Source organism: Sinohyriopsis cumingii, chromosome 1 (genome assembly GCF_028554795.1).
Source record: "Sinohyriopsis cumingii isolate HCF-2022 chromosome 1, ASM2855479v2, whole genome shotgun sequence".
In the NCBI taxonomy this organism is placed as follows: domain Eukaryota; kingdom Metazoa; phylum Mollusca; class Bivalvia; order Unionida; family Unionidae; genus Sinohyriopsis; species Sinohyriopsis cumingii.
In genome coordinates, this window is record NC_142961.1 from 70,068,053 (window position 1) to 70,089,682 (window position 21,630).

The following is a 21,630-nucleotide window of genomic DNA, read 5'->3' on the forward strand; positions in this document are numbered from 1 at the left end:
ACAGAAGCTGACATCCAGGTTTCATCTATACTGATAAATATAGGTTTGATCATAAGCACTCCAAAATTTTAGGTTATTGAATTTTTTATATCATGGTGTTTGCATAGGTTTACTATGGGAACTGAATTAGTATTGTGAGTCCTGCAAATAAGTGGACAAAACAAACAATGGGTGGACAAAACAAACAATGGGCGGACATAACAAAACTTAACTTAGAATATAACTTTTTGAAGTGACTTTTCATTACCTTTGAGCAAGTAGCATCATCAGTGCTGTAGAGAGTGGGGCACACTTCTCTTAGCTTGCTGCTGATGGTGTCAATGGTGGCATTATCATCCAGATAACGATTAATTAGACAGTTGATCAACACACTGAATAACTGTAAAACAAAAATAGATCATAAAAACTATGAGGAAGTGAGTATCACATTTGCCTCCAGAAGCAAAAGCAGGTGTTTGAACATGAAATGCAATCTTCAAGTTGTATCTGACCTATTCTCCCATTCTTTCCCACCCATCCATCCCCTTAAGCTTCATGTTCATAGTGTACAGTGACATACTAAAAAATTGATTGCTCATTTAACAGGCTCTACATGCTACAGAGTTCCGTATTTTCTTTTCTTTACATTTTGAAAAGTATGGTAACCATTATTTTATTCCATGCATGAATTAAGTTTGACATACTTCCTCACCCCATATCCAATAGACACAATTGAGTAGAATCACCCTTGTAAACAGTGAGGCTGAGATTCACTAGTATCTCTATGTCACACTTAGCATGTACATGGGCTTTTCACTTATGTTCTTCCCTAAACATCCCTCTTCGATTGCCTCATGCTAATAGGGTATCTGGAAACTCTACAACTGTTGTACTTATCTAACAGACTTTTTAAGACACTCTGCCATGTCTTAAAACAATTTTGAGCAACCCACGATATTCAAGCCAACTGTTTCTAAGCAAAGGAGATTTGGCTGTAATTTGCACTATGGTCTATGACAGAAATACTCCTCAACCCTGATGGAGATGTGTCTATATGAAATAAATTCATATTTTTCTTGCTTTAATTATTCTGAGCAGAATAATTGGTCAATATGCACATAACGTCAAACTTGTTTTTAACAGCCACCTTTAGTCTGCAGTCACCTGTTCACAATGTCCAATCTAATTTTTCAATGGCAAATTTCCTATATACATGTCCTGTATGTAATGGACAATATTAAAAGACTTGGGTGAAAAATCCATGTTGATATATTATGGAGAAGTAGTGACACTATTTTCATTTAAGACCCATCAGCCATAAGAAATCTTTTAAAGAAAACTCCATGCTGATATGACCATCTATTCAGGAAGAGGATTAGTAAGATTTTCAAGATGGCTGCTCTGGTGGCCATATTTGATGTTTGAGCAGCACTATTTTTATTTAGGACCAAAGGTATCTTTTGGAATAAATGTGTGTGTGTGTGTGTGTTTGTGTAAAGTATCACATCAATGCAAGCAGTTTTAGAAAAAGTAGTAGTAATAACAAACTTGTGCTAATAGACATATCAATGTTGGACGACTGAGAGCATAAAACAGGACATCCCATAAGCTCTTCTGGCCTAAGACCAATCAAGTTAAAAAATGCAAGACAATTTGCATTCAAAAGGTTTGCTGCTTCTGGATACAAGACAAAAATGGCAATAATTCTGTCAAAATTGCAGGAGCACAGTGATTTGTCAATTGTCCATAGATGATTAATATGGTTACTATAACAATGTGATTTGTGCGTATGACTTCCTCAGATGATTATTCTAATATGGTTACTATAGCAATGTGATCAGTCTACATGACATCCTCAGTTGAGTACTCTAATATGGTTACCATAGCAATGCAATTTGTCTATATGACATCCACATATGGTTACTGTAATATTACCACAGCCATTCAAATCAAGTGTGTTCTAGACCTTCACACTTTACCTTTTTGTGTTCTAGACCTTCACACTATACCTATTTGTGTTCTAGACCTTCACACTTTACCTTTTTGTGTTCTAGACCTTCACACTTTACCTTTTTGTGTTCTAGACCTTCTCACTTTACCTTTTTGTGTTCTAGACCTTCACACTTTACCTTTTTGTGTTCTAGACCTTCACACTTTACCTTTTTGTGTTCTAGACCTTCTCACTTTACCTTTTTGTGTTCTAGACCTTCACACTTTACCTTTTTGTGTTCTAGACCTTCACACTTTACCTTTTTGTGTTCTAGACCTTCTCACTTTACCTTTTTGTGTTCTAGACCTTCTCACTTTACCTTTTTGTGTTCTAGACCTTCACACTTTACCTTTTTGTGTTCTAGACCTTCACACTTTACCTTTTTGTGTTCTAGACCTTCTCACTTTACCTTTTTGTGTTCTAGACATTCTCACTTTACCTTTTTGTGTTCTAGACCTTCTCACTTTACCTTTTTGTGTTCTAGACTTCCACACTTTACCTTTTTGTGTTCTAGACCTTCACACTTTACCTTTTTGTGTTCTAGACCTTCTCACTTTACCTTTTTGTGTTCTAGACCTTCACACTTTACCTTTTTGTGTTCTAGACCTTCACACTTTACCTTTTTGTGTTCTAGACCTTCACACTTTACCTTTTTGTGTTCTAGACCTTCTCACTTTACCTTTTTGTGTTCTAGACATTCTCACTTTACCTTTTTGTGTTCTAGACCTTCTCACTTTACCTTTTTGTGTTCTAGACTTCCACACTTTACCTTTTTGTGTTCTAGACCTTCACACTTTACCTTTTTGTGTTCTAGACCTTCTCACTTTACCTTTTTGTGTTCTAGACCTTCTCACTTTACCTTTTTGTGTTCTAGACCTTCTCTCTTTACATTTTTGTGTTCTAGACTTCCACACTTTACCTTTTTGTGTTCTAGACCTTCTCACTTTACCTTTTTGTGTTCTAGACCTTCTCTCTTTACATTTTTGTGTTCTAGACTTCCACACTTTACCTTTTGTGTTCTAGACCTTCACACTTTACCTTTTTGTGTTCTAGACCTTCTCACTTTACCTTTTGTGTTCTAGACCTTCTCACTTTACCTTTTTGTGTTCTAGACCTTCTCACTTTACCTTTTTGTGTTCTAGACCTTCTCACTTTACCTTTTTGTGTTCTAGACCTTCTCACTTTACCTTTTTGTGTTCTAGACCTTCTCTCTTTACATTTTTGTGTTCTAGACTTCCACACTTTACCTTTTTGTGTTCTAGACCTTCTCAATTTACCTTTTTGTGTTCCAGACCTTCTCTCTTTACATTTTTGTGTTCTAGACCTTCACACTTTACCTTTTTGTGTTCTAGACCTTCACACTTTACCTTTTGTGTTCTAGACCTTCACACTTTACCTTTTTGTGTTCTAGACCTTCTCACTTTACCTTTTTGTGTTCTAGACATTCTCACTTTACCTTTTTGTGTTCTAGACCTTCTCACTTTACCTTTTTGTGTTCTAGACTTCCACACTTTACCTTTTTGTGTTCTAGACCTTCACACTTTACCTTTTTGTGTTCTAGACCTTCTCACTTTACCTTTTTGTGTTCTAGACCTTCTCACTTTACCTTTTTGTGTTCTAGACCTTCTCTCTTTACATTTTTGTGTTCTAGACTTCCACACTTTACCTTTTTGTGTTCTAGACCTTCTCACTTTACCTTTTTGTGTTCTAGACCTTCTCTCTTTACATTTTTGTGTTCTAGACTTCCACACTTTACCTTTTTGTGTTCTAGACCTTCACACTTTACCTTTTTGTGTTCTAGACCTTCTCACTTTACCTTTTGTGTTCTAGACCTTCTCACTTTACCTTTTTGTGTTCTAGACCTTCTCACTTTACCTTTTTGTGTTCTAGACCTTCTCACTTTACCTTTTTGTGTTCTAGACCTTCTCTCTTTACATTTTTGTGTTCTAGACTTCCACACTTTACCTTTTTGTGTTCTAGACCTTCACACTTTACCTTTTTGTGTTCTAGACCTTCACACTTTACCTTTTTGTGTTCTAGACCTTCTCACTTTACCTTTTTGTGTTCTAGACCTTCTCACTTTACCTTTTTGTGTTCTAGACCTTCTCACTTTACCTTTTTGTGTTCTAGACCTTCTCAATTTACCTTTTTGTGTTCCAGACCTTCTCTCTTTACATTTTTGTGTTCTAGACCTTCACACTTTACCTTTTTGTGTTCCAGACCTTCTCACTTTACCTTTTTGTGAAAGACTGAGTTAAATATACTTCTCACCTCTCTACCACTAACAACCAAGGTCCTGAAGGTCATTGATCTCAGATGATTTTGTTGGTCCTGAAAATAGATAGGAAATTTTATCAACTTAATACTGCATTGAAATATAAACAGAAAGCAGTCTTGTCTTTTTTTGAAGTTATCAGCATGTACATCAAATGTTACAATGGTGTATATACACACTATAATACAGAGTTCTTCCCTCGTAATAACAAAAAGGATATGTTTTGTGCAAGAAAGCAACTTTTTATATACTTTAGTTCATCATCAATATTCAGTTACAATTTTATGTGGAAGGTTTTATAAAAAGGTTTATTTGATGAAGCCTTTTAATCAGAACTGAACAGGGCATATCCATTTAGTGTAGATATGCCAACATCTGGATAAACACATATTACTGATCTTAGTGTGAAAAGTCTGGAGACACTATGAAGTTTCAAATTAGTGGCTAGTTTGGATACAACAGTGTCTACTGTATTTAGAAATGTGACAAGTTTAAAAATTCAAATTTGAGAAAAATGCATTTGGTATTTTTTCAGATATATAAATCTGACCCTGAAATTTACTTTGTCAAACTATTATCTGATGATCTCCAGTCAAGATAATTATCCTAATTATTACATCAATAACTTCTATACAATGAAATATTTTCCATCAAAGAAAGCCAAATAGAAAAAACCAAAAAGAAATCCGAGTTTATATTGTTTATTTCACAATTCTTTTTAAACTGGAGGACCAACTGAAGTTACACCTAGCTGATACTGTATACATTATATTGAAAAATTTACTTAGTTCTTTGTCATACTACTACTTGAGATACCATCATATTTGAAGGGCAAAACAGAGTCGGGTGGTGTAACACAATCGGTTCTCAATTTTCATTGCTGCAGATGACCTCCCTTTAACAGATGAAAAATATGTCATGAATTGTAAACAAACTATCCAATTTATGGCACTAAAATTCAAAGGAATACATTTTTTTAGCAATTCTGAAGAGTCAATGAGCAAGGTAGCTCAACTGGTAGAGCATTGGACTCATAGCTTCTTGAGTTCTATAACCCCTGTTGCCAACCTATGTCAGATGTTTCTAAATATCATTGAGAAATGTACTTAATACTGAGAAAACTTACCCAATCAAATTACATTAGGAGTATTAGCCTACTACATCATGAATCCAGCCCTACTAAAAGATGAAAATCGTCTTATCCTATTTCAAATAGAAAATGGGCAGTAACTCTTGCCCATTACTCCCCTTGTATTGCCAGTTGTGGCTTGTTTTTAGCCAAGTGAGATGCTAATGAGGATACTCGCATGGCAGGATGGTTGGGAGGGTTTTAAGTAATGCGATTGGGTAAGTATTCTCAGACAAACCTAATTTAATTAATAATCTGCTTTCTCCTTTGAATATATTCCCAAATTTATTTATGTCAGAAGAAGTAAAAGGAGGAGGGGATGCTGACTTGCATGTTAGCTCACAATGATCTTTGGTAAGGTCATAGATCATATGGTGGGATGGGGGTCTTAAAAGACAATGTCCCAAAAGGTGACAAAATCACTCAAAATTGGCAGAAATTGTAAAATAATGGATAAAACCTGCAGTACTTGATAATTATGGACAATGAATCCAAAAGGAATGTTGGATGGGCTTGTAGGAACACAAAAAATATCTGGATTGTCAGAGGATGAACTGTAAAACATATGCTCCGTACAGCAGAGAAACCAAAGATTTGCAACACCAGGTGGTGCCAAGAGGAGGTAATAAGCAAGAAGTACTGCCATTTATCTAGTTGAAATAGAAGATGATTTTCATCTTTTAGTAGGGCTAGATTCGTGAGGTAGCGGGCTAATAGTCATAACGTAATATGATTGGGGAATGTATCTGAAGGAGAAATGTTGGAATGATATCAGTGACAGATGATCAAATTTAAAGAATGAAAAGTAACTGTTCTGTTCTGATTCAAAAATTCTTAAAATTTTTATTTGTCTTTATACATATGCACAAGGTCAACCATTGTTTTACTTAAAATGTCTCGCATGATCAGACTTTCATCCATGTTCTAGTTTTATGGTCAATAGCAAAGGTCTTTCAAAACATGTGATATTCTTCCAGTTATGTCTTGGAAAATGTAACAACTGAATGTAATATTCTTCCAAATATCACTGACAATGATTAAAAATCAATTTTTTTCAATTTTGGGTGCCGTTCATTAGTCATCTTTTTCTGATCTGGTCCAAAGTGTAGACTTGTTCTCAATTTTGTTGTACTGTTATCTTGCAATGAGAGGGACGAAGTACAACACAAGTTCTAGACACTGGAAATGGAACACGAGATAGAATGCTTTCTTACTCTAAAAAATTATTACCATTTAAATCCACTTTACCGTAAAAGATAAGAGAAAAGAGATCATAATTTGGAACATGGATTATCATTATAAAAATCAGAGAAACTTCACTGAAATAGGAGATGTTGGCATCTCTGGCTATCGAAGAAGTTTCACCTATGTTGATCAAACTAAGCAGGTGGCATTACATAACAATTATGACAAAGTCTGTGATAAGTGATGCATGCACAATTTGACAAGTGACTGATAGATGATGGTTGATAGACAGGCAATCAGTGAAGTACCTGTGTTAGGCTGGTAGTAAGAGTGTGGAACTGGTGATCCAGCAAGACCCGTAGGAGCCCAAGAACTTCCTCAATGTAATGCAGCAACTCCTGAACATGCAGCAATGATATCTTCTCCATCTTCTGTGCTTCAGCTACAGAACACAGAATAATAATTTTTATCTTATCTTAACTAAGTACTGCAATGCAACAAATCTGACAATAACTTAATTACATGAAATCACAGAAAATATATTTGGGATAAACAGAAAATATACTTTGAATAAAAAAAAGTCATGAATCATATATTAAATATTTCCTGACAATGATACTATACATAATGCAGACCAGTGAATGTGGACTGGTCACAAAAATTGCCATGACTGATGGAAGCCATAATACTCACCTTGCAGTTTTCTGCGGGTTTGGTCATCTACTGCTCCTACCAGGTGAGGGGTGAACGTCATTGAAGTGCCCATTATACTGAAATTAAAATGACAATTAGGTCTCCATTAGTATGTTTTTTGGTGAAATGAAAATGATATTTAGGTCTCCATTTGTAGGTGTTATGGTGAAATGAAAATGATAGTTAGGTCTCCATTTGTAGGTCTTATGGTGAAATGAAAATGATATTTAGGTCTCCATTTGTAGGTCTTATGGTGAAATGAAAATGATATTTAGGTCTCCATTTGTAGGTCTTATGGTGAAATGAAAATGATATTTAGGTCTCCATTTGCAGGTCTTATGGTGAAATTAAAATCACAACTGACATTTGCATAAATGTACTATTAAAAATCCCCCAACCCCAATTTTGTTCAAAATGGGCACCAACATAACTGTACTATTAACAATCCTAATAATCCTAATTACTTTCATAATAGGCACATGGGTAACTGTACTGTTAAAAATTGTAATAACCTTAATTACATTTGAAATAGGCATGTGTAACTACTATAAAAATCCTAATAACCCTAATTACTTTTGAAATAGGCATATGTGTAACTACCATACAAAATCCTAATAACCCCAATTACTTCCAAAATCGGCATGTGTAACTACTATTAAAAATCCTAATATCCCAATTACTTTTTAAATAGACATATCTGTAACTACTATACAAATCCTAATAACCCTAATTACTGTCAAAATAGGAATATGTGTAACCACTATAAAAATCCTAATAACCCTAATTACTTTCAAAATCGGCATATGCATAACTGCATTAGCAATTATTAAATGGCTGAATCAATAAGCATTCCTTCATGAATCAGACCTGTCCATTACATTTTTCATCAAAGGCCAACAGGGAAAATGTATCTTTCACTCATGTCCAATTATTTTAGAAAACTTTTGTCTAAACAACCTAAACTGATTTCTGTACTTCTGCAATTTGTCACCATCCTCTTTTAAATTTCCAGAAAACCTTATTCCTACTGAAATTGCTGAATACACTTACCTACTTTCAGTGTCTCATGACATAAACCTATTTTTGTACATAGTTAACCTTTTGTGTTGGCAACCCCCAAAATGGCCTTTGGAAACAGGTCTTAAAGATTTTGAATTATCAAATACGAATCAAATTTGATGATTTCTAAAGATGGGTGCTCTATTAAAGGAGGTGGTACCTGTCACAGACAAGACTGTACTCTAAGCCAAGGAAGCACAATGTTTTCTATTACACAGTCTAATACAGATAGCTTACATAAGCTATTAGGATGTAGAACAAAGCGACATAAACAATTAGTATGTAGAACAGGATCATATGAAATTCTGCTCCATTCTGAAACAAACACCTGTCGTTATGACAGCAGTCCCTCCTTTTACCAACAAAGAATATGGAGTCCATTGTAATTCTTCCTTACATGGAGTTGGCAATAATAATAATAATAATAATGATAAAAATAATTTATTTTTAAGCATAACTCAGTTGTTTATAATATTCTATTCTCCTCAGACTATTGCAAGTAAAAATGGTACATAAAAATAAAGCTTACTTAAATATATCAAATGTAAAGGCACATAGTGAATATGATATGCATAAAGAGATTAAATTTGCACACGTTTAGTATTTCAATGTTAACAAAGAAAACTGCCTTCAAGATAATGGAGATACACTTTTCATTTAAGCACCAGAGTAAGCAATACTTTTGTTTTATAGTTCTTAGTTTTTTTGAAATGGCGTTTGGCAACAATCATAATTTTTTTATCCTTGGTATTCTAATAATGTGATCCTTTGTATACATTTTTCTTGGGGAATGAAATTGGACATTCAGTGGCCAGAAAATTACAGGGTGAGGTTCTTTGAAGTGGAGTGCAGCATACCAGAGTATATTCCTGAAAAAAAACTGTTATCTTTATTTGAAGCCATGACAATGTAATAGTATTATGTCCATCTGGCAGTCCTAAGGACAATACTGGTCTCCAACATGTACAAGGGTAGGAGGCAGCCCATCTGAGGCTGGTGGTTACCTTAGGGTCTCCAGTTTCCTCCACTAAGAAAGACCATATTATGATAACATTTGTACCACAGAGGTCACTCTGTAAAAGTTGAATGCTCCCGTTGTGTGTATGTGTGATTTGGATTTTTAACATAGCTTTAATAATTTCTCAGTCATATCACTATGATGTCTGCAGTGTGGTAGTTTATAGTAATGTCTAGCACTAGGGCATCATACTGCAGACATGTAGCATGATGTGCCACCCATTCAAATTATCCTGACACCAGGCCGACAAGTCCTAACGCTACCCTCTTAATGCTGAGCACCAAGCAAGGGAGCTGTTAGTACCATTTTTGTAAGTCTTTTGGTATGACTTGGCCTGGGATTAAACCCACGACCTCCCACATCCAAGGCCGATGCTCTAACCACTAGGTCACCACAGTGGTTTGCTCCTGTTGTGCATCTGATATAAAGTTTCATTTAAATTTAAAAGAATGCTATAAATGAGATGAATCTAATTTAATGTGAATTATTCATGGATTTAACCTGAAGTACACATGACTGGATGTAACCTGAACTATTCATGACTGAATGTAACTTGAATTACTCATGACTGGATGTAACTTGAATTACTCGCCGAGTGGTCTAAAGCGCTCTTCGTTACGGATCACTGCCATCTCACCTCTGTCTGCGGCAGTTCGAGTCTAAGATTCAGCCAATGTGGGCATGTGAGAAAGCCTGCCAGTAGCTTCTCGTGGGTCGGTGGTTCTTTCCGGGGTTTTCCTGGTTCTTCCTCCACCATTAATACTGGCCACAATGTATAGCCTATCGTGCTGAAAAATGGCGTTAAACCCCACAACAACAACAACAACAACTTGAATTACTCACGACTGAATATAATCTGAATTACTCATGACTGGACGTAACTTAATTACTCACGACTGAATGTAATCTGAATTACTCATGACTGGACGTAACTTAATTACTCACGACTGAATGTAATCTGAATTACTCATGACTGGACGTAACTTAATTACTCAGGAAGAGATGTACCTAGTGTCCGCAGGTCCTGAATCAAAACGAGAGTTGAAGTCCACAAAGTCTGATAATTCATGCATACTCTCTAGAATGAATTCAAGTTCATCTGGGTGGTAATTACAGGTCAACTGAAAAAAGATACAACAATAAAAAAAAATACAAAGTTACAAATTCAATGTAACCATAGTTAGCAAAACTTTGTGTCTCACCTCCAGACCATATCTGGTCTCAATACATTAATATAAAGCCTCAGTTTTGTAGACAAGTACCTCAAATAAGATACCTATTCCTCCCAATGATTTGTATATTTGATACAGTTTGCCCATGTCTGACAGTCAGGTGGGATATGCGGGTCTCTGACCTTGAAAACTATACACACACACACACACACACACACACACACACTTATAAACATATAACTGGCTAAAGTGCAATTAAAATTTTGTCCATGGTTCGAAAGTTATTCTCTAGATAAGAAAATAAGCCATGTTCCCTTGTCCATAAGATTGAGGATTGGTACATGATACACTGACTGATCATGATATAAATACATTTCATGAAAATCTCTATAAGCATTTCAACATTATAGACTGGACAATCAAATGATAATGGAACGACAATACCATAACTTACCCCATTTAAGATGGGAATATAAAACAAAACAGCAGCAAATCATCCAGATATGACGCATTATGTCTGTTTTAAAATAATGTATCTATTGTAAATGTATACATTATTAATGTACCATATATACTCATCTATAGGATGACGTTTTTTTTACAGAAACTTTTATTCATGCACAAGTGTCATCTTATAAGTGTGGCATACCAAATTCTTTATAAATATGGGATATTCTACACATATCAAATTTTTTAAATGAATCTTGGAAATTCTAGAAGTTTGCAAAACATGCAAAGTACACCGCTCCCTCGATAACTCGCACCTGGATAACTCGCGATCCCGCTTATAATACAGTGTCCATCTTGGCTCCCGATTTTTTCCAGAGAAAATGTATTTAAAATATCTTTAAAATATGCTGAACATGAAAAAATTACGATAAGAACTGATAAATTAAACCTTGATACATTGCTCGTTTTATCATCGAAAATGGTGATTATTGCCCATAAAAATATAATCCATATTTTGAAATTTACAGGTTCTAAAGAATAATTAATTTCAGAGATCTCGAAAACGCTTAATTACGCATATTTGGACGCCAATTTTTGATCTGGGACGCAGAAAATCACTGAGGCGGGAGTCCTCCATACGCATGTAATAGGTGCGTGGGAAAATTAAAAGATTTGCCGGTCCTGTTTCAGCCACCTGCTTTGTGGGAAAATGTGTTGATCAGTTAACTGTGCTGATATTTACAATGACAGAATTCAGTGACTGAAAGACTCTTTGATGTACTGTTGCCATTTTATAAGAGTACATTAAAAAAAAAAAAAGAACATGATGCAACAGCTAGGCGGCTAGTTCAAAGGCTTTGACTGGCGGCCGAGTGAGAAAATGTACTGATATTTAGTGATTGAATTCAGAGGCAGAAAGACCCAGTTTTGAAATCCTAGCGAGACCTCTGTTTAAAGATATCATATATTATGTAAGTTTTTATGATAAATAGTTGTCATTATACTGTAAATAAACAGTCTGGTGAAATAGTGATCAATGAAAACTTCTGGTAAATGCTAACAGGTGGCAACAGAGAATGAAATAAACACCAATTAAATGTCTTCCTGTGTGAAAGTCACGTTCTAATCCTTTAATTCCGTTTCAATGTAAACATTATAATCACAACATATTCTGTTCATTGAAAACATGAAAAGAGTCAATCGACCGTCACATCGAAACCCGTGAGTACTTCTGTGAGAACCTAATTACATGTACATGCCGGCTTTGTTTTGATCAACAACTTGGGGAAGTGTTTGTTGCATTCAAAAAAAAATCAATTACAAGAGACCTCGGGTGCTGGATTAAGGGTCTTGGAGCTGCCTTTGATGTAAAGCAAAACAGTAACAGAGACAACGACGATGATAGTGACTTCGAATGTTTCAGTGAAACTGATGTCATTAATGCCGAGGCTGTTTGGGACAAATTTGTACAGACTCATGGTCCTGAGATGGGTGTTTCTTTTGATGATATGGAGGAGTGGATTTGTGCTGACAATGATTGCCCCACAGCTGAATACATGTCAGATTAAACTATAATTATTTCTATAACGAACAAATTTGCAGCAGAAGACGATTCTAACTGGAGTAACACAAGTGTTGAAAGTGATGCAGACGCAGATGTTGCACCCCCACCCCTCTGCACAGGAAGCAATCAAATATTTTGATATTGCCATAAGGTGGCTGGAGACCCAAAATGTTGACTACGTAAAGCTCACGCAGTTGAGAAATCTGAGAGATTTTGCTTGGCGGCAGAGAAACCAAGAAGTAACACACACAAAAAAAATTAACTGATTTTTTTCAAAAAGTGAATTGATATTTGTCAAGCATGGCACAAACGGCAAGTATTAACTTGTTCTAATTTACGTTGTTTTAAATTTGTAGACCAATTAAATATGTTAGCACTGATTAACCCTTGTTTTTTTTGTTTTCCATTTTACTTCTATAGCATTCAAATCTATCTATCTATTGTTCGATTGACACTGTTTCTCAAAAAGAGTCGATCTTTTGTATATAAAAAAACGTCTAATTTGGATCAAACAATAAAACTAGAATGTATCCAATTCAACATAAAAATCAGTGACGTAGTACACAATGTGTGAATTGGTACACATGTTAAGCGAACGGAAACCACGTGGAATAATGTTTTCGATGATCACCTCAATATACTGTAATTTATCCAGAAATTAATGTTGTCCTATGAGAAAATAATAAAGTACACCGTTATTAAGAGATATTTATTAACAGTTAATCTCAGAACGATTATAAAGTGAGTATTCAACAGTATAATCTGCCTACCCCCCCCCCCTTATTTTTCCGTTATGTCGTCAATCACTTTATTGGTTTTGGGCTTATTTTATAGGTCCCTCGATAACTCACGCCTCACTTATACTTATAGTGCGGTCGATGTTTCTGGACCCGTATGTGCGCGAGTTATCGAGGGAGTGGTGTACTGTCACTGCAAATATTTTTTTGTTTCCATGCCAAAATTCTCATCCAGAAATGCATATATGATAGGCACTGTGCATATCTGTTTTATTACAGTATTTGTTACATAACACTTTTAGTACATTTGGATTTAATAACTTGAAAATATTAAATTAAATATTACACACTGATAAGTAAAGTGCGCATCAACATTGCTTAACTTTGGTGTTCAATGGTAAGTCTTTCATGTAAGCCCAAATGATTATTAGTATTCTATTTTTGTTTTGCTGTATAAACACTGTTTGATTTAAATAAGTTTCAATTCGATTTAAATCTGTGTTTTTCATAACAAAGATCTAACTCCAAAGTGGTATTTTCCAAGTCATTTGACCTGTACAGCAATACACACAGTGTTTGAACAGTTGGCAATCCTTTGATTGGAGTCAGCTACTGTGGAACATCCTTGGCCAAGGCACCTTACTCCGACTGCCTCATCACTAAATAACCTACTTGTGTTGTTGTGCCATAAAGCACCAAACCAAACCAATAAAAGCTTTAATTGGACTGTGAATATGAACTTCTTCAGTGCCAAGTCGAGTCCAACAACTCCCTGTGCACATCTGTAAAGACAGCACCCGCTTTGTTTTCCAGATGACAACCCTTTGATACAGCAGTAAATATGGTACTTCTTTAATGCCAAGTTAATTCTTATTTGAACTCCCTTTGATTAAGTTAAACACATCTAAGACTTGATCAGTTGCATCCTTTAATAGTTTTCAGACCACATGATCAAAGTGTCACCTACTGAGACCTAGCTCAGTCTTTACATATGCACATGCAAACGACAAAAAAAGATGAGGAAGCAGAGTTGGATGATGTTCAGACAATAATGGCAGATTTAATGACTTTATTTGATGACTCAAACAATTAGGATGAAATCGTGGGCTTTGTACCTGATCACATTAGACGGTGACATTTAGAGGATACTGTGAATCACAAAAGTGTAGACTTAACATTCATGGTTTATTTGTAAGAATAACATATCATGAGATGTTGTGAATCAGTTCATTCTGGTCTACTATTTTATACAGGTGTGTGACCTATACTAAAATTCAAGGATTTATCATACAAGTGCATTTAAAATGTGAAGTATTATGGATTTCTATAGCTTTTATTACATGAGGATGGATAAAATTTAAGTTGTCGACTTATCTGTGATATATTCAACTCAGTAATATAACTGTACAGTGGTCCTCCTCACGAAGGCCACCCCCACCCCATACCAGTGGACACCCATTTTTTTATGGCCAGAATCCCATGGCACTAATGAGTTTGTGTTCAAAAGTACCCCTCAAGAAAGGCCACCCCTCTAACATGACCAGTGGACAACACATTTAATGCAAAAAGGTAATATGGAAAATATCCGAAGAAGCCACATTTTGTTATTAATATATCTCTAGAACCAATATTGAATTTATATGGTAAGGTAAGAACTGATAATCTGATTATCTTTCCTGATGTCCGTTTCCAGATGTCAGGTTTTCGTTTATCAAAAGAAGTGTTGGCTAAAGTACATGTACTACAAAGGTTATTATTATATCATTAATCCTGATGTTTTGAGGAAATGGGGTCAGCAATGTTTTGATAAGAGTTTTGGGCTTCACACAGCATTTTGTCATTTCTTTTTCTTTTTACAACAGGACATAATTATCAAGATCATAAAAGGGTCAGCATAGGCTAAATACAGATTTTGTGCACTAACAACACAGAGATATTAACCCTGAACACAACAGGGTACCAGACAAAGACAAAAAAAATCATGTGACAGTACATTTATCACTTCCTTGATAAACAAGTCATTTTGTTTACTCTACAAAAGTTTAATCTGCATAATTCAATTGCAGTACTGTACCATTAGAAACACAAAAATAAATCATCACCTAAACAGAGAAATAATACTTCAGAAGAAAAAGTAAAATGTATTCAACTTGATGACAATGAGGGGACTTCACTTGCTGAAAATTTGTTTTCATAACAGATAAGGAGAACATTCTGTAGCAGTGCAAAAATGGAGTAAATGGAAAGTGAATTATTTTAAATACACAAGAATGTATGTACCAAGATTTAAATAATGTTTTTGAATGGTTTTGCAATACATATGCCAACAATATCCAACTCACATTTTATGCATAAGAATAAGAACTATTAATTTATGTTACCTTGAAATAAGTCTATATTTTAAGTTAAGAATAATATTTTAATAATGAAAGCTACTTTTAAATGAAGATGTTAACTGTTTTAAGTTATACGTAGCTTTCTTACTATATACACATACATATACATACACATAAATCTCATAAATACAGTGCCCCTCTGGAAAGGCCACCTGTCTTATACAGCCAATTTCCAGGTGCAGAATGAGTGGCGGTATAAGAACAGGGACCACGGTATTTATTTTTAGACTGGTTTTGTCTCTAGTTTTCCTACCTAACTCTCTATCTCTCTGTACTTACCTGTCTGTCTGTCTGTCTGTCTATCTAATGAGTTTAGCTTGTTTATTTTTTCAAAGTGCAACTACAGCTCAATGATGACTTATAGGAGGGTCAAAGTGAAATCAACTTTTTATAGCCATAAGAATTGACAGGGCAACTTATCATCAAGTATATATGGTAGCAAGCAATCACAGGAATCTGACAGTTTATAAATAAAATGCAACATTTGCGATAACACGAAATTACCTTATACTATAACTATACTCAAGGAGTGCAAGTGATACCCCATGTCTACGCTCAATTTGACTTGTCTGGCATCTCTTTCCCTCAGACCTACACATATCCATTCATCAGAAAGTAACGTACCTACACATAACTCTTATCAAATAAATCTAATCTGACAAATCAACCTTTCTTTCTGACAGTACCCGTCATACAGTATTAGATGGTTTTGTTCTTGCGCATGCATATATTCTCAATTTTTGGAATTAGCCTTTTGAACAAAGGACCAAGGTAGTCTTCTACCGCTAGGTAGTCGTGTTCTATTAAGAACTCGGTAAATAACGCTCTGCATTTATAAAATTCGTGTCCACAATTGAGTTCTGCTGTAAAAAGAAGTTACCTTGGTATTTGAGTTAGTAAAATGAGCTAATTCAAGGTTTCTTTGTTTTACCACCATGACTAATATTAAAATCCTTTCCACACAGCCTGTGTAGTATTAAATTTTAACCCTCGTTGAATTGTGATCTGGTTGGGTAATTTTTCAACAGCCATGATCAAAATTTCACGTTAAAATCTGACCCATTTTTAAATGTCCTGTTAAATAACAACCCATGTGTAGTATTAAATTTCGACCCATGTTAAATTCTGATCCAGTCGGGTCATTTTTCAAAGGCTGTGATCGCATGAAAATCATTACTGAGGAAGAAAGTGACTGCTAAATTCAGTCCTTCAAAAACACCTCTGAAGCTACATTGCTCTCATTCTCAAGTCGGTGTCTTACAGTCAATATTTAATACATCTGCAATGGGCGTGTCGCTGCCCTAGAATGGAACGTTGTATTATGTAATTCATGTATTCATCTTTGAATCTGTTTTTCGTCTTTTTCTAATCCATCTGTGAAATTATTTGAAATTTTTTTTTGCTCTAACACACGCATTGACTAGAATAAATCAGACGACTTTTAGCGCCTAATACCTACAGACTGGTTCTGTACCAGATATGAATTAAAACAAAGAATCTGTGCACAAAGATTAAAAATTAGGAAACCAGTCTGTTCTCTCATAACTAAGCCATAAAGCTGCTATAAATAGAAACCAAGGGTCAAAAGTTTGAAAGTGAAACCAGCCTCTTTCTTGGTAATATGGGCAGCTGCCATAAAAAGAACATAATACTGTTAAGAAAGTGCAAGTCTCCAGACAAGTGTACTCTTATATCATAGCTATGCAGATGCCGTCTTGTCTAGAAAACAGTCTATGGGATTAATGGGATGTTAATAAAAATGAGAAAACAAATTATTAATTTTTTTTGGAAGGGGATATACCAAAAACATGTAATCCAAATATGTTTATGCATAAGGCATAATTTAGTGAGAAAAAAAGCATAATGCTTACGCCAAAAGCGTAATGGATGGCATGTATGCTTCCTTGACAGAGAATCAGCCAAGATGATGAGTCTGTTTGGAGTATGTCTGATCTGGATGTCATTGTTGTGATTTGAGTACAAATGGTGGAATTCCCAAACCAGTATGCAGAGTTGAGTTGATTTGGTACTGCCCTGTTTGAGGAGGTACATCACTACCACTGAGCTGTCTTACAAAATGAGCAAAACCTTGCTCTGAAGATGGTCACTCCAAAAATCAAAGAGACTGATGTGGAAAGCTGGTCTCAAGATCCCACTGGCCGCTGATGGTGTCAAAGCCTGGTAACAGATGGACTCCCCAACCAAAGGTCCTTCTAATTGTACCCAGTCACATCCAGTTGTGGCTCTTCAAGAGGTATTCCTGTCATTGTTGTTGTTGTGGGGTTTAACGCCATTTTTCAGCACACAATAGGATATACATGGCGGCCAGTATTAATGGTGGAGGAGGAACATGAGAAAACCCTGGAAAGAACCACCGACCCACGAGAAGCTACTGGCAAGCTTTCTCACATAGCCACATTGGCCGAATCCTAGACTCGAACCCACGCAGAGGTGAGATGGCAGTATCCGTAATGGAGAGCACTTTAGACCACTCAGCCAATCGGAGTCCCTTATTTCTGTTGTGAGCCTGTCATGGTTGCATGACTGGTCCTGGAATGATACCATCTCACTCATTACAATGATCCTGTAATCAAGTGGCATTGAAAACGGGCACTGAGACAGCGAGGCCATCTGCAAAGGGCACATGTAGAGAACCCAGTGTGATAAAATCTACTCCTGCACTGAACAATCCGAGGAGTTGCAGAAACACCAAATCTGTGATCCATTTCTTGTTGGAAATGGACTCTGCGAGGTTGATTTGGGCCACATGAAAGTGGGGATGATGTACCAGGTTGAAGTAGGTGAGAAATCCCATACCCAGTGAACTGTTGGGATGGAATCTTCTCAATTTCTCAGAAAACCTTGATGATTTAAAAGGGATATGAGATCATTCTTTAGTTTGTCTAGAACTGAATTTACAATATGTTTCTGAAGGAAAATGTCAAATAAACTGTCATGGAAGCATACAAAGTAGAATAGAGACATCATGGATAAGTAGTTTTGTAAGGTCCAAGAACTTATGTTCAAGTCATAAGGGAAAGCAAACAATTTCCTTGGTATGCAAACTGCAGGAATTTGCATGAGGACAAATGGATAGGAACATGAAGGCATGCATCTTTCAGAAGAAGAATGATGGCAAATTCATTTAGACAGACAGAGAGGTGGACTGACCTTGATATTTCCATCCTGAATTTTGGTGGAAATATGAACTGATTTAGATGACTGAAGATGATGACTGCTTTGTGCTTGTTATTTGCCTTCCTAGCCAGAAAAAGCTTGGAGTAAACACCAGGAGATCGTTGGTTCTAAACAATCTCCACCACCCACTTTCCAACGAGCACCCTAATCTCTTGCTTGTAAAGGTGTGTCTTTTACCGTGTCCAACAGTACTTCCATGAGGAATGGAGATTGTGAAACTGAAGTGGGACTGGCAAAATGAGATCTGAAACTCTTCCAAGACAATTTGGATCACTCACTTGCCTGGCAAAAAGAGACAAAGTATTGATTTTCTCTGTCACAACCATTTATTTTCTCTCATTGCCATCATCATATGGTAAACAGTCATATAAAGTATGTTTTCTCCTTTGCAAACAATTGTTCTCTTTATCGTCAAAATCATGATCAGCCATGGCAAATCTGTCATACAATTATTCATATTTTTTCCTTCACCATTGTTTTCTTCTATTAAAAATTCTCAGTACCATAAGTTTTTTAAATACATTTTTTTAATCTAACAGATCCATCATCCAACTTAGCACTGATAACTAAGTCGAATGATGTCACGAACCAAATTTTCTATTATCCGAATTTTAAAGAAATATTCACCTTCTCGAAATCTGTGTAAAATTCTTATGATTCTTTCTGAAAACAAGCAGGGTAAACATTTCATGGTATTACTTTCATGGGTTATTCAACCAATGGTACAATCAGTTACTTCCACCTGACCGAGTCAAATTTCAAGACTTTCAAATGGATAATGCTGAAAAGAAAGGGTGATCACTGGATGGTTGTCTGAGAGTTATGTCTAGTGTGTAAGTGTGTGTAAATGGATATGTGTAGGTTTTTCAGTCTTTTTACAATTCTGCAGCAAGAAAAAGTGAGACAGTAAAATTAAGCATAGTGGGGTACTGTTTGCACTCCTTGTATATATTTATATAACTAATTAGGTTATTTCATGTTGTCATAAATTTTTCATTGTATTTTATTTATTGACAAAACGTCAAACTGCTGTGCAAGTAGTATAAGTGTGTGAAGGAATTCGTATTTTACTATACTCAAAATATTCAAGGAATTCGTATTTTACTATACTCAAAATATTCACGGAATTCATATTTTACTATACTCAAAATATTCATGGAATTCGTATTTTACTACACTCAAAATATTAATGGAATTCGTATTTTACTACACTCAAAATATTCATGGAAACTACATTGTCAGATTTTAGATTTTACTACACTCAAAATATTCATGGAAACTACACTGCTTCATCATTATATAATATACTCACATAGTTCACAATGCCTTGAGGAGTCTGACAGGGGAAATCCTTGGTGACCATAACATCCCAGATTGGTCTGAAATGCATATTGTATAAACAAACTGTTCACAGATTTCTTCAGTTACCAATGAGAATGGGAAAAAACAATCTCAATTAACATGGCTGGGATGTCTCTTGGATACATTTAAAACACCCTGTACGTGTAATAATATGTATAGGTCACTTCAAGTGTGAATTTAATTACAGCATTGATGTAATACCTTCACTGTAAACTTAAATCATAAATATGTTCACAGAACATGGATCCCCACCACAGTGCATGAAAAGCTCTAAATCTGAGCTTTTAACCAAGCTGTGATGCATGGATGGACCAGGGCAACTAACACTGTTATGGTGGGTCAGACAAATTAATATATGGGTCAATTCCTTAAGTTTAAATGCCATCATAAAAAGTACACACAAATTATGTCATTAACAATAACCCCATCCTACACTATAACAAGAACTAATTTCCTTTATGCTATTCAGAGATCTCCAATTTGGAAATGCATTTTCCTTTCAATACAAGATTATGTAATATCTGTTTCTGAGATTGATTTAACCCCAAAACTTGATTGGTAATGACACACCAGGCATACAAAGTGGTAAATTTAAAGTGGCAATGATAACCTGGCATACATATTCCTGGTGTAATAATATTATAATAATAATAATAATAATAATGTTTGTATTGTCAGAGGTATCCAATTTGTTACAAAAACTAAATTCCTTGGTGTTCTATATCATATACAAGACTTTACAGGTAAAATTACAAAGATGCCAAGTATTTACAAATGATATTATCTCATGCAAACAAGCCTCAACAAGATCAAACCAAATTAGAAATGCATTTTATGTAAAGCATCTCCTGGCATGAACGATACAGCTGGCAACCTTTCTCAAAAATTTATCCTGGCAGATAAATCACTTGAGAAAAGCCAAGTGTGAAGGTGGAGAATCTGTGAACTGTTGTGAAGAAGCAAACAAGCTTGAACAAGACCAAACCAAATTAGAAATGTGTTTGATGTAATCCATCTCCTGGCATAAACGATACAGCTGGCAACCTTTCTCAAAAATTTATCCTGGCAGATAAATCACTTGAGAAAAGCCAAGTGTGAAGGTGGAGAATCTGTGAACTGTTGTGAAGAAGCAAACAAGCTTCATCAAGACCAAACCAAATTAGAAATATGTTTGATGTAAACCATCTCCTGGCATGAACGATACAGCTGGCAGCCTTTTTCAAAAATTTATCCTGGGAGATAAATCACTTGAGAAAAGCCAAGTGTGAAGGTGGAGAATCTGCGAACTGTTGTGAAGAAAATACTCCTGCAGGTCCCTCCTCTGATGTAGATCACTGATCATTGTGGCCACAGAGGGACCATCAGAATGAGCTCAGTAAAGGAGGTCCTGACTCTGTGAAGCATTTGCAGAATACTTTAAAAG

At 35.5% G+C, this 21,630-nt stretch overlaps 1 protein-coding gene across 3 annotated transcripts in view; it reads right to left on the minus strand.

Moving 5' to 3' along the window:
• The window catches only part of LOC149807082 (nuclear pore complex protein Nup155-like), a 149,411-nt gene that overhangs the window by 48,567 nt on the left and 79,214 nt on the right, over positions 1-21,630 (minus strand). For all 3 annotated transcript variants that reach the window (XM_089961670.1, XM_089961656.1, XM_089961662.1), the window contains exons 20-25: positions 20,158-20,224; positions 10,337-10,449; positions 7,252-7,328; positions 6,867-7,000; positions 4,241-4,300; positions 248-379 (exon numbers count right to left, since the gene is read on the minus strand). In XM_089961670.1, the coding sequence (XP_089817796.1) occupies positions 248-379; positions 4,241-4,300; positions 6,867-7,000; positions 7,252-7,328; positions 10,337-10,449; positions 20,158-20,224 (583 nt within the window). The remainder of the gene's footprint in view (positions 1-247; positions 380-4,240; positions 4,301-6,866; positions 7,001-7,251; positions 7,329-10,336; positions 10,450-20,157; positions 20,225-21,630) is intronic.